Source organism: Gastrolobium bilobum, unplaced genomic scaffold, assembly GCF_033153095.1.
Source record: "Gastrolobium bilobum isolate Gb01-03AN ecotype WA unplaced genomic scaffold, APGP_CSIRO_Gbil_v1 utg7932, whole genome shotgun sequence".
Lineage (NCBI taxonomy): Eukaryota > Viridiplantae > Streptophyta > Magnoliopsida > Fabales > Fabaceae > Gastrolobium > Gastrolobium bilobum.
In genome coordinates, this window is record NW_026896578.1 from 68,806 (window position 1) to 82,666 (window position 13,861).

At 36.0% G+C, this 13,861-nt stretch overlaps 2 protein-coding genes across 2 annotated transcripts; one reads left to right on the top strand and one right to left on the bottom strand.

Moving 5' to 3' along the window:
• The first annotated feature begins 416 nt into the window (after positions 1 to 416).
• Positions 417 to 9,127, top strand: LOC133300706 (carbon catabolite repressor protein 4 homolog 6-like). Its single transcript, XM_061500279.1, has 15 exons — positions 417 to 484; positions 603 to 963; positions 1,478 to 1,644; positions 2,088 to 2,153; positions 2,732 to 2,784; positions 3,408 to 3,489; positions 3,628 to 3,659; positions 4,931 to 5,012; positions 5,801 to 5,893; positions 5,989 to 6,021; positions 6,107 to 6,195; positions 6,292 to 7,459; positions 7,625 to 7,710; positions 7,971 to 8,055; positions 8,740 to 9,127. Exons 1-15 carry the CDS (start codon positions 467 to 469, stop codon positions 8,818 to 8,820), a joined length of 2,496 nt encoding a protein of 831 aa, XP_061356263.1. The 5' UTR covers positions 417 to 466; the 3' UTR covers positions 8,821 to 9,127.
• A 263-nt stretch (positions 9,128 to 9,390) lies between these two features.
• Positions 9,391 to 11,804, bottom strand: LOC133300714 (probable histone H2A variant 3). The gene is made up of 2 exons (XM_061500290.1): positions 11,616 to 11,804; positions 9,391 to 9,992 (listed from the first exon to the last, which is right to left on the bottom strand). Exons 1-2 carry the CDS (start codon positions 11,721 to 11,723, stop codon positions 9,696 to 9,698), a joined length of 405 nt encoding a protein of 134 aa, XP_061356274.1. The 5' UTR covers positions 11,724 to 11,804; the 3' UTR covers positions 9,391 to 9,695.
• Positions 11,805 to 13,861: the final 2,057 nt, after the last annotated feature.

Here is a 13,861-nt window from a genome sequence, read left to right on the forward strand (position 1 = left end):
GTTTCTTTTGGAAAGAAAGTCGAAACAGTGACTATTTTGTCACAAAAAAATTACTAAATTGTCAAGTTAAACACGTGAGATAATTCTCAGCGAAATATGCTTACAAATAATTCGCTACACAGTGTAGCTAATTATGCAGTGTCAGAATGCACAGTCAGCAAAAATGACATGTGTCAAGCAGGTAGTAATTTGCTACCCTGTGTAGCATATTATGTTCACGAATCATTTTTTGATATGTAAAAAAGCTGACGTGTCATAATTCGCTACCACTGATAACAAATTTGGTCTGCAATATGATCACGTGTCACGAAATTTGGTACTAGTGGTACGCCTCACTTCAATGAGCGTGGAACACGCGCCAGCTCAATTACTCACGCTCTGTCGCTCTTCTTTCACTGTTTCTCCTACTACAATGCGACGCGCTCCTCCGGCTATCAATTTGCTCGCCACCGACGCAGCCTCCAGAATGTCTTCGCGACCGCCTGTACTCTCTCTCTCTCTCTCTCTCTCTCTCTCTGTCTCTGTCTCTGTCTCCGATGCACTTCATAGTAAGAAAACATCAGTGCGCTCTGAAAGTTTAATGCTCTTTTTTTTTATTCCAGCACAGAGGACGCGGCAGAGGATTCGCCGGCCGGTCATACTCCGCCGGGAGAGGCCAGTTCGTTTCCGGCGACGCGCACTTCTGGTCGGTCCGTGACGCCAATTTGGGATTCCGGCGTGGGGAGAGAGGAAGCTTCGCGAACCAAACGCTGCATCATCAGACTCCACCTTATGATCCGAGGCCTCCACATCCGCCGCTTTACCATCAGAATCCTCAGTTCCGTCACCCTCCGCCACAGTTTCGGCCTTCTCCGCCGTCTGTTCACCGACAAGCATTTCGTCCGCCTCAGCATCTTCGCCCGCGGCCTCCGGATTATCGAAACTGGGAGCTTGCACCGACGCCGCCACCTCCTCCTCATTGCGGTAACTTCACTGCTATGCGGTGTGATTGTGACTTCAGTTTCAACCTTAGGGTTTATGAAGAACTGTTTTTCTTGCATAGCCTGAACATGAATCTTTGAATTCCCGTTGTTGCTACATTGCATTGTTCAATGTGTCAGATTATGAAAAAGTGATGTTGAGTGGTTATCTGTAAGTTGTCGTGGAGCAATCACGTGCTTTTTGATGTTAATTTTTGTTTGTTCAAGAAATCAACGCCAATAGAGAACAACCTTTTAGATACATGGTTTGATAAAAGGCTCTTGCTTCACTTTTTAGACACATCTTTTACTAAAAATGTGCCCAAAGTAGGAGCTGAATCTATTACACAAATGAAAATATTGTAAAGCTTTGATGATTTGGCAAGTGAGAGGAGGATAGGCTTGAGGTTGATTATTTTTCAGTATTCCCTCTCCTACTCTTTGTTGCTCACAATTGATTGCTTTGGTATTATACATCATCAGACTAATTTAGCTTTTTTTTCCCCTATGCTCAACAGAACGGTTTATTGTTCTTTCGTATAATATATTGGCTGACTACCTTGCTTTGGACCACCGGAACAAACTTTACTTTCACATACCTCATTACATGTTGGACTGGCAGTGGAGAAAGAGAAATATAATTTTTGAGCTTGGGTTGTGGTCTGCCGATGTCATGTGTTTACAGGTTATCAATCTGTTACATATTACACAACAATGCTTACTCCTTGCTAAATTATGCTCAGATAACATGTTTGTCATCATATGCTGTTGTAAAATTTGGTTTGGTTTGTATAATAATCATGAGATGAACCACGGATGTTGTCCTTGGCCATATCATTTTAAGAGAATAATATATTGCATGAGAGATCCTTCACTTAAAATTGTTGATGGCAGACTAGGGCTTAATTCTCATCACTTATTCTACCTCATTTTCCAAAAAATACTTTAGAATTAGATTTGTTTCCAAGTTAGATTTATGCCTTTGGAATTTTAAAATTTTTCTCAAGCTGCCTTTATTGATCATATGATCAGTAATTCTTTATTGTTTTGGGTACTGCATTTGGAAAATCTGATTGACCCTAGAATTAGAAAGATTATTCCCTTTTGATTTCATATTATCACTTCCAGGAGGTTGATAGATTTCATGAGTTAGTGGAGGAGTTGAAGCTTAAGGGATACCACGGCATCTGGAAGGTGGGTTAGAAGTGCTATTTGTCTTAAGGTTACATGACATAAACACTCCTATTCTGAACTTTTCCGTTCAATGCTGCTTATGCCATTTCTTATAAGCATCTGTTTGTTTCTGGTATGAATTTATATAGAAGTTCTTTAAAATGTCATTGTTTTTATGTGTATGTTATGATCAGAATGTTAGATGTTACATGATATTTTGTCTACCATTAAGAATTCAAAAGATATATAGTTCCCTCTCATCTGGCCTTATAGGTCTATGTTATCTTTTGGAGTAGAAATACTGTCATTAGCTAGTTAGAGACAAGTATGTTTTTACTTGATGAGCACATTTTCATAATTGTGCTGCACCATTTGATTGATAGGTTGGCTACATTTTCACTTCTACAATATGATCATCAAGTTGTGACTTAGTCATGTGAAGTGACCTATCTTCAGCGTCTTCACTTTTCAGCAGTATTTTTATTTTTCTTTTGATATAATTATCCTCATTTTGATTGGTTATGTGAATTATTTTTTGAAAGAAAAATAAACAGTTCTGTTGCAATATGAAGTCTAATAGCATTTCAGTCTACTTATAGATGCGTACGGGAAATCCAGTTGATGGCTGTGCAATCTTTTGGCGAACATCAAGGTTCTCTACTGCTCTGGGTGCTACTTGCTACTTATTAAAACTATTTCTCATTAAACCTTGATTAGCGAGGGTAGGGGTTAGGGCAATTCTTATCTTCTTGCTACTTATTAAAGTGGGATATATTCTCATTGCTAGTGATTAAATGTTCACTGTATTCTCACGCATACCATTCTTGTTGAGCTTGTTTTTTTACCTCACAAAATTATGTGTATTTTGTTATATTTTATTTATGTGTGTGCTTTTTGATCCTTATTTGGCCTGTACAATTTTAATACCTTAGAATGATACCATTGAAGTGCACTAGTCTTCAATGAAATGGTGTGTGGAAATATGATGTCTAGTCTTGTCATCTCAAAGATGTTATTTCATTCAGTAACATGTTCTTGACAAATTGAAACCAGTACTCCTCTGGTACACCTTGAGTAATTGTGGGGTTTTTTTTATATATTTTCTTGTGATCTTGTTGATACTTGATACCACTGTCTCATTTTGCGCTTGTATGGCATTGTTTATGTTATTTTTCCCATATATATGTTGTATATATGTATATTGGGGGGGAGGATTTTGTTTGTAGTTTTCTTTATTTAACAATTATTATTCTCATTTATCCTGATTTATCATAGGTTCAATTTGTTATATGAAGAATGCATTGAGTTTAATAAGCTGGGACTTAGAGATAATGTCGCTCAAATATGTGTACTAGAGGTACATTCGTACTTTCATTCTTTCCATTTGCCTCATTCAATTTCTGTTGAGATAAACCAAGGATCTTTAGTTATCTTACTTTTCACCCCTTTATTGATGCCCTTGTATTTCTTTCCTATATTTTACTTCCTTGAACAGCTCATTAATCAAAATGGATCTGTCCCACCCAGGTAATTACTCCTTTTTTGGCTAGTTGGATTTTTATATTTCTTATTATGTATTCATTGTTTTTGAGAAAGTGGAAGAGTCTTAAGTTCTATGTAGTATGTAATACCTTATGTTTCCTACTGAAAGAGCCTTGCTATTGTTGGATATACCTTAATAGGTAAGAACTAAGATAGTCTGAAGCAAAGCACAATTACTTGCATGTTGGAGATTTGAAGTTGAGTGTAAGCTGGGCTAAAAATTTCATTCATTGATTAAAAAATATTTCTAATTTATGCAGTTTAATTGATCATTACTATGGTATAGTAAGAAAATAAACTACGTTGCATACGTTAACAATACAACAAAATTTCTAAAAACTAGGGTACGGGTGCAGGAGGATGTATTGCATAAAAATAAAAACATAAACAATTAAGTAATTAAATCATAAGATAAATACAATTTCTATTAATGTTCTAACTCGTGTTTTCAACAAAACTCCATGATGTATATCAAGTAAGCAAAAATTTCTAGAAAGGACACAAAGGGGTGAAATAGTAGTTTGTTTCATTTAAAAGCAAAACAAACAACTTGGTAACCATAGTTAGTGTTTTGCATGGATTGGCTTGTACTTGAGTGATATTGGCTCGTTGCAATGCTTGAACAAGATGTACTCAAATGAATTTGATAGTGAAATTTGAGGGGAAATAAAAAGTATTGGGTACATAACGAATAAGTTCCTGTACCAGCGAGGTACGGCAACCATTTAGAGTACCCATTCATCTTGAAAGTAATGCCCCCTGCTTGTTCAACAGTAAGAAAACCTCAACCTCCACTTTAACCCCTTTGAAGAAAGATCTGCCCAGCACCTCACCGGTCCCACAAAAAGAAAAGAGAAACAACATTGCAAAATATTGAGGGAGCCTAATGACACATGCAAAAAGTCATTTTATTTTATTTTAGATTAAAGGCTGAAATTCAAAATGAATCACTGGAATGTTGTTTCAATTAAGGTCAACATAATTGTGATCTTGTTTGAAAAGTTTGGAAGGTCTTTCTCTAATATTGACATTGTGTTGTGAAATAGGTTCACGAGAGTATTTTATGCTGTTGACATAAATCTCTAGAATGGTGCATGAGGTCATGGGATTATTTGAAATGAGCTTTAATTGTATTACGATGTGTGCAGCTTTTCATCATAGCCTTATGGGCTTTGTTTTCATTTTTTAATTATTATTCATTTTTTATTAAGGTTATTTTTATATGCTCGTTATAACATAAATGTAACATTCTGCAGCTTGACAGGTTCTAGTAAAGTTGTGATTTGTAACATTCATGTGCTTTACAATCCTAATAGAGGAGAAATTAAGCTTGGACAGGTACGTACTTTCTGCTTGACATAACACTTACCTGTTTTGATAAAGCCCTCTGTGCATCTGTTACTGTTCTGTTTTGGATGCATCACTATCTAATGTCATGAAAATGCTCTTCAATTTGATGTAATTGATTCTACTTTCTGCATTCTAAATTTATTCTGAATTTTTTGTTCCTTTTTTGATTTTCTTTTAATCCATTTCCTCCTCTGTTGCCATCAATGCAGACTGCATGCAAATGGTCATAATGCTTTCTATTCGTAATTTAGAAGGCTTAGTAGACTTGTAATTGTTCACATACTAAGGCCTCTGAAATATGATATAATTCGTGTTTTCAATCATATTCTGTTTTCATCATAATATCATATATTCCAGTCATATATTTGAAACATTGGTTTCTGGTTTATTGAATCCAGTGAGACTGTAAGAGGATTGCTTGATATGATCTTATTTTTAGGCATCAGTGTTCAACCTACAACTATTTTAGAACTATTGATGTATGTGTCTTCATCAAATATCAAATTGTCCCACAATAATTGCCAATTCAGTACAGGAACTAAGGACCCTTAAATGTATGTCATTTGACTAAATAATGAATTCGGATAACTTTTGTCTCTTCGGTACTTCTGTGAACACTGAACAGTATATCCTGTCTCATCTGACCCTGATTCTTTTGGTATTTGAACTGGTAATATGATGTATTAACAGCTGGCTCCATCAGCTGCTGCAGTGTCTAAAATATGACTTCAAATTCTTCTTGTAATTGCTTTCTTCTTTTTATTTACTTCAAGCAGGTCAGAGTGCTATTGGACAAGGCTGAAGCTGTTTCTAAACTCTGGAATAATGCACCTGTTGTTATCTGTGGGGATTTTAATTGTACCCCTAAGGTTATTTTTTCTATTATGCCTTTTCACTATCATTTTGCAAAATGTTATCAGTTATCACAGCCTATATGACATTAACATTCTTTATCATGTCTCAGAGTCCATTGTACAACTTTATCTCAGAACAAAAGGTATACCCCTTTAGTTCTTTACTTCCTCTGACTTTGATGATTGACACATACAAAGCACAAAAATGATATTTTTATATTATTGCAGTTAGATCTGTCTGAAATAGATAGGGATAAGGTATCAGGACAAGCTTCTGCTATAATTCGAGCACCAAGATTCTATGATCGTAATTCTAGGTAGGCTTTTGCATTTGATACGTTTATGTGATGAGATTTGTTGAATTTCTTTTCTTTATCAAGAAATATGTGCTAAAATCTTTCAAAATAATGCAGTGAAAGATCTGCTACTGGATCTGTTCAGGCCGCATTCACTGAAGGTGACAAGGAATTTAATATTGAACAAGATAATTCTCTGTTGGACATGCAGAATCCGGACCCTAAGAGTGACAATTCGGATAATCAATACACTCAGGCTGTTTTGGATATTTCTGATAAGTCTGGAACAAATGTGCAGTGTGGAAAGGAGAGGGATGCTTATGCAGGAAAAGACACTCAGGAAACTGCTGCTGTTGATCATTCCAAGATTTTTGGTGAAGTTGATTGTGTACAAGAAGAACGAAATCCTTCTTATAGTGATGGTAGGGAGGCTACTGATCATATAAATGGTGAAGTTCATGACATCACACCGATGACCTCTTCAGCTCTTGAAGCAGTTCACATTGATACAACTGGGATGGGCAGCACAGAACATCTATCAGATGCTGTTTCAACATCAAATCAAGAATTATTAAGCAAGAAATCCAACTTACATGTCCCTGAAGGAAATAAACATATTGAGTTTGACTGTTCCCCAACCTCTCTCCAGGAAGACGATCAAACTTCCAGGGTGAAGATAGATCTTGAGTCAACAGATCTTCTCAATATAGAAATTTCTTCAACTAAACCATCCGACCAGACTTCAATTTCCAGTGCTTTTGATTTCCCTCATCCTAGGTATATAGAAAGCCCAGCTTGTGAGGTCAGTACTGATGACCAAATGAACACCTCGTCAACCTCACATGTAATTGACGAATCACATCAATCCACCAACATTGACTTTCCACTAGATGAAAAACTAGAGAAATCATCCCTTGATGAGACAGATAAAGCCATTATAGGCAGTGAAAATATTGGCGAAGATGTCAACTCTTTCATATCTGCCTTACATAACGCCGAAGGTGTCACTCTTGATCTTGGGCCATCAATGAAATCAGATCATGAAAAGCCATATCAGTTTGAGGAATTAAATTTTGCTTCCAACAAGTTGTTGCCGCCTGCAGAAAGCAGTGAAGTGGAGGATGACTTATCTCCAAGTCCAACTTCCAAATCTGTAGATTTAGAGGAAACTACTTATAATCCATCATTGTGGACCCCTATGGAGATAGAAACTGCAACAGGAAATGCTGAGCGCACCTTCTTGGAGCACCCTTTACTGCTTAGGAGCACATACACTGAAGCTATGGTAGATCTAAAAGGATTGCTTGCACATATTTTTTTTTTAACTTCTCTTTTATAGGACAAGCTGACACATCTTACACCTCATATTACTGTAATTTTAATATTGCTTTTAATTTGCTGCTCTTTCATATTATTATCTTATTGTACTTGGCACTTTGCATACGTGCAGGATTGTTCGGGGACTAGAGACCCCTATGGAGAGCCCCTGGTGACCAGCTATAATAGGTGCTTTTTTGGCACTGTTGACTACATTTGGTAGGTGCTAAGCTCTTAAGATTTTTCTACTATTGTTTTGATCTCTTTTGCTGCTTATTTTATTTTGAGTTGTAAAATCACAATAAGTATACCATCAAAAAGTGTAATTGCTGAAATTCTTGTAGCTGTGTAATTTTTTTCCATTGGCATAGATATATTTGAGTAATATTTAGCATTCAAAAGAGTTGATTTTACATTGTGTGCTTAGCTCTGAACAAAAGTTGATAGAAATATACTTTTTCTCTTGATCTGTGGCATAGGCGATCTAATGGTCTGCAAACAACCAGAGTTCTTGCTCCAATACCTAGACATGCCATGGAATGGACTCCAGGATTCCCAACAAAGGTAAGAATAAGTTTGTCGTTTTTTGGTGAAAGTTAGCAGATGGATAGATTTATATGCCGGCTTTCTTGGAATTTTTTCTTCTCTTGTTATCATTATGATGATGTTAACCACATTCTCAGGTGAAGAGGCTTTTAAGGTTATGACTTCAAAGCCGATTCTTTCGATAATATGAACACTGCCCTCCACATTCTCATGGGGAGGGTGTGTGCACTTATCCCCTGCTTGAGTAGACCATGTTTCAATACAATTTATGGGCTTGAATTATACTTTGAAAAATAGTGTTTTGATTTTTAGAAAAAAAAAAGACTCGTTTGATAAGGCCTGTTTTGTAAAAATAGTTTTAAAAATTATAGCTGTTTTTTAATTTTGAAAATCAGATTTAGAGAACATGTATAAGTTGTTTTTATTTTGTATTTTGACTTTTAACTTTCAAAACAAAAAAAAATACAGAAAATATCTATTTCATTAACTATTCTACAAAAACAGTTTTAAGGGGAAAAAAAAATTAGAACACAATCAAATAGACCCTACATTTCCATGATATGACGAGTTGTGGGTTCATAATTGAAATGGTCTTCTCTCATATATAATGTCCCTGATTACTTGCCTTGATTTTACTATTGCTGCTTGAAATGTGTAACTTTTGATTCTTTTTAAGTTTTTTTTTCCCCTAATTGTGTACAGAAATGGGGTAGTGATCATATTGCCTTGGTTTCGGAGTTGGCCTTCTTGAAAGATGGTACGGACATCAGCAAGGATGTTTAATAGCGTCTTACTTGGTAACTTGTGGGCCTTTGCTGAGACGTATTTCCTTGTAAATAAAAAAAATTATATTGATCCTCATGTCAAATCTGTACATTTAGAAATTTTATGCTCATGATATACGAGTCTGTATGATTTTGATTTTTGAGCTGTTAGTCAACTGGTTAAAATGGAATGGAGTGTGATATCAGATTTAGAGTTGTCATTTTCTCTAGAATAATGCTGTAATAATCAAGTTAGTTTTATCTTAATATGTGCTTTACGACGCTGTAAGAAATTCAATGACTAAGTGTAAGTTTCTGAGTGTGGGGGGAAGAGAGAGAGAGATGTTTAATTCTCATTACTCTTTTCGAATGTTTTGGTAGAAGAATTTTTACCGTAGTTCACGACATACGGATCAGGGATGCTTTACTCGCTGTCACTATTTATATTCCTCTCTCGTCGAGCTCAAATAAAACAGTAACAGCAAAGTGTATATTGCCAAACTACATATGTATTGGGAAATCAACTTCCACTATAAGAACAATACCAATTATTAGCCATAGACGAAAATAAAATTATAGGCTAATATTGAGTAGATAATAAGTTAGATTAGCCGTATAATTTGATTCATACAGACATGACACCCAGACAAAATGTTTAACCGACGAGAACCATATTCTAACATAAAATCCTAGAGCCCTAGACGGATAGTATCATCTAGCATGCAGTACCATAGCACAGAAGGCAACACGACAGTGAATACTATTCAAATAAGGAAATCAGAAAATTTCAGATTACTTCAAAAGGATGGTTCAAACAAACTAAAGCAAGGAGAAAATTATCCAAAAATCAGGATATCATCAAATTTACAGTAATATTCATCTTCTTTTTCCCCCTCATTCCTTTGAAGACTTGTTGATCAGAGACTTGTGGATATGAGGAATAACACCACCACCAGCTATTGTTCCTTTAATGAGGGTGTCAAGTTCTTCATCTCCACGTATAGCAAGCTGTAGATGTCTTGGGGTAATACGCTTCACCTTTAGATCCTTGCTTGCATTGCCCGCCAACTCCAACACCTCTGCAGTTAAATACTCCAAGATGGCAGCTGAATAAACTGCAGCTGTTGCCCCAACTCTTCCATTGGCTGTCACCCTTGACTTCAGAAGACGATGAATACGTCCAACAGGGAACTGTATCAAATGAAATTCATGATGACACACCAGAGGACATGAAATGAATTGCAATTATACTAACAAACTAGAGACTATTAAAAAAAAAGTTCATCATGATTTGCACCAATACTCCACAAATTTCAGCATGCCCAAAACCTGAACAAAATAATTACACAATTCCAAGAATAAAAGAAATGCATTAATCAACTCACTTGCAACATTGGTTCACAGCCCCTTCACCATGTGCACAGCCACACAGAACAGGGAATACAGAGCAAACATGCTATCTTCGATTAGGTCTAGTTGACTACATTCTTCATATATAGTCATATAAATTATTACATTTATATAAGATAGACATTGCCAGCCTTATGTTTTATCTAATAAAAGAAGAAATTCAACAAGACGGAAAGAAATTAGGAAATTGGAAGATATGGATACTCCACAATGAAAAAAAAAAACGAAACCCTTAAAATGATCATGACCTTTACACGAAATAGAAGCTAATTAACTAATTTTAGCTCAAATCAGCTGCTCAGCCAAACAAACCTTAAAAAGATGTGTTACACTACAACCAAATGCATTAAATAGTAGCGTGTCATTGGCATAAAAATTTAGACACCTTACTTCTACCAGAATCATTAAAGCCAGCAACAAAAACTGGTCCAAGGTACACCCCCAACATTAACCAAAACGGTCCAAAAAATCTTCTTAAAAATACAAACACTTCACCCCAACCAAATGCACCAAATAGTAGTATGTAATGCACATTGACTGAAAGTTTAGCCTCCTTACCTCTACCAAAAATCGTTAAAGCTAGCACACGAAAATCAGTTCAAAGACCAGGGAACAATAAACATCAACCAAAAAGGCCAAACAAAGTATTCCATAAAGAAACAGTAGGAGAAAGATGTAAGAACAGATGAGGGACCAATGCTGAACAAGTACCAGCTTTATTTTATAAACCCTCAGACCATTGCATGAAAAACAATTAGCCTCCACGTTCACAAGGGTTTTGCATTCCAGAGAATAGAAGTAAGATAAATATAACTCAATCCAGGGCCTAATATTAATTAAAACTCCAAGGAAATTACAGAAATGGAACTAAATGGACCTGACAATTTAGAAGCAAACTGCCATAAAAACAAGATAACAAAGAACTAAAAACATAGTAAAAGGGACAGATGCTGATTGATCCCTTTCCAACAAACCATATACACCATCAATATAACACAATAATTACCAGATGAATAGCAGCAACTAATTCTCACATTCAGGGTATGCTTGGTTAAGTAAATCAAAAGTGGGTCGGTGAAAATTTGAGAAAGGAAATAACTTTATAGACTTCCTTGGTACAACAAAATACGACAAGTTGTAAAATAAAATGTACCTCAGGAAGGAACTAGTTGAACTACTAAAGTACCCAAGTTGTCCTTTCCCTCTACTAAAATATATTTTCCTATCAAAATTAAAAAAAAAAAAAAAAACGAAAAAAAAAAAAACTCAATCCTTTGGCAAAGTGAGACAAGTTAAATGTTGTAAACATGCGGATCGAAAACAAAAGAGAAACAAAAGAATGAAAAAGTTAAAAACTTGCGAGCGTTGAATAAGTAGGAAAGACAAAAAGATGAAATTAAAAACCTGAAGACCAGCTCTGGATGAACGAGAAGTAGGTTTCTTCTTATCCTTGTCTTTGGTGGATGCTGGGGTTTTACCAGTTATCAACCCCTTTGCGCCTTTCCCCGACATCTCTCACTTCAACTACGCTTCTACCTTACCCTTCACACGCACGCACACAGTGTGAGAGAGAGAGAGAGATAAAGGATCGAACTTTGGGCTTCTTTCTCTTATTTTCTTAGCTTCCGAAGGAACATAATATTACATTTCCTAAACCACCCTCACCTCGTTTCCTGTTATTACCGGAAATACCACTGTCGTTTCAATTACTATTTCTTTTCAATAAATAAATTTCAATTACTATTTGGGAAAAGTCTATCCGATTTCAAATGATGTAAAGTTGTGTCATTTTAGATGAAAAGAAGAGATAGATCACAGGAAAGAGAGTAGACAAAAAAATCTATGTGGATTCCATCTCTTTGTGAGAAATAAAATGACATAAATTATATCATTTAAAAAAAACAAATATTTTGTTTACCAAAAAAAAAAGGACAAATATTTTTTATAATATTTATTATGTTATGTATTACTAATTTACTACCATTTGGTATTTGGACTTGGACTCTGTCCGTATATGCATCGAATTGGGCCTGGGCTGTTTGTCTAGTTCCCTCCATTACACCTTCATTTTTCAATATGGCTCCTTGCCGGTCTTAATATGTAACGAAATTGAAAAGGTCCAAAGGGCATTTATTTGGGGGGATTCTTCTAATAGAAGGAAGCCTCATTTGGTTGCTTAGGGAAACCTGTGTACCACGCGGAAGAATGGGGGATTAGGCATCATCAACCTGCAGGCCCGTAACAAAGCTTTTCTGCACAAAGTCGCTTGGAAGTAGATCAACAATAAGGATGACCTATGGGTCCAGGTTCTATATGGTAAGTATGGCAGAAACGCTGATCTGAGAAGGCATATCAAGAATGCTAGCTATGATTCCAACCTCTGGAAGAGTATTTGTGCCATCTGGCCAGACTTTATTAAAGTGGGGATTGGGAAACGGTCAAGACACTAGTTTCTGGCATGATAACTGGACAAACTTGGGTAAACCTCTGTTGGAGCTCGCTTGCAGGCCTTTAAATTTGGAGGAGATGCAATGGAAGTGTGCTGAGGTGGTGGACGGAGCGTCAGGTGAGTGGAACTTGGCTTTGATCAGAAACTTCATTCAGGATGATGCTATTGATCATATCACGTCAATCCTTCCCCCATCCTTTGACAGAGGCCCTGATCAGCTTATTTGGAAGAATCTAAATACTGAACGTAGTATAGTGAGTGTAAGGCTTATAATAACATCATGGGCTTTCATTCGCTGGCCCAAGACCCGATCTGGGATACCGTGTGGCATTGGGCTGGGCCTTTTAGGCTAAGGAATTTTTCCTGGCTGGTTCTTCATGGGCGAATCTTGACCAAGGAAACTACGTCAAAATGGGGTGGGTCTCCATTCTGTCATTGCTATGAGGGAGATTCAATTCATCCGTGCTAGAAGAGAGAAGAACCGCATTGCTAACTGGTTCGCGAAATTTCCCTGTAATATCGATGATGGACTCGTTATTCATCATGTCCCCCCTTGCCTTGGGGCTTTTGTTGACAGCTGAGGCTGCTGTCCCCGTTTCTTAATTCGTCAGGTGTTTCTTTTGGGCTTTAGCCCCGTTTTGCTTACAAAAAAAAATAATAATTAAGGGTTGTATTGAATTGGGATTTTAAAAAATTTTAATAGATTGTTTTGAACAAAAAAAAATATTTGTGTTCAATCAAAATTTTAAAAGATTTTAAAAAAGTCACGTGCTATTCGATTAGAATTTTAAAATATTATTTTAGAGTCCGTCCAAATCCGGTGATATTCAATTAGATTTTAAACAAAGAAAAAACAATCTTGTATTATTCAAAAATATGACAATTTTAATGGATTTTGTGATACTTTGAGAAGTATAAATAGCATGTCTCTGTCACAATCTCATTCTAATTCTTGATATTTCTTGAGATTTTTCTATCGTAGTGTCTCACAATCTACTCTAGCATTTTCTCAAAGCCAATATATGTTCTTTTCTTTATTGAAATGCCGCACTGAAAAGAAGAGTCGCAATAAGGTAGTAAATCCGAATATGAAGGGAATTCTACTTTAGTTGGGACCAACAATCAAGCTAAAATTTTAGAAAATCTTTCAATTTGCATTGGGACTATTGTTAGCAATTTTGAAAAAATATCTAACCGAATG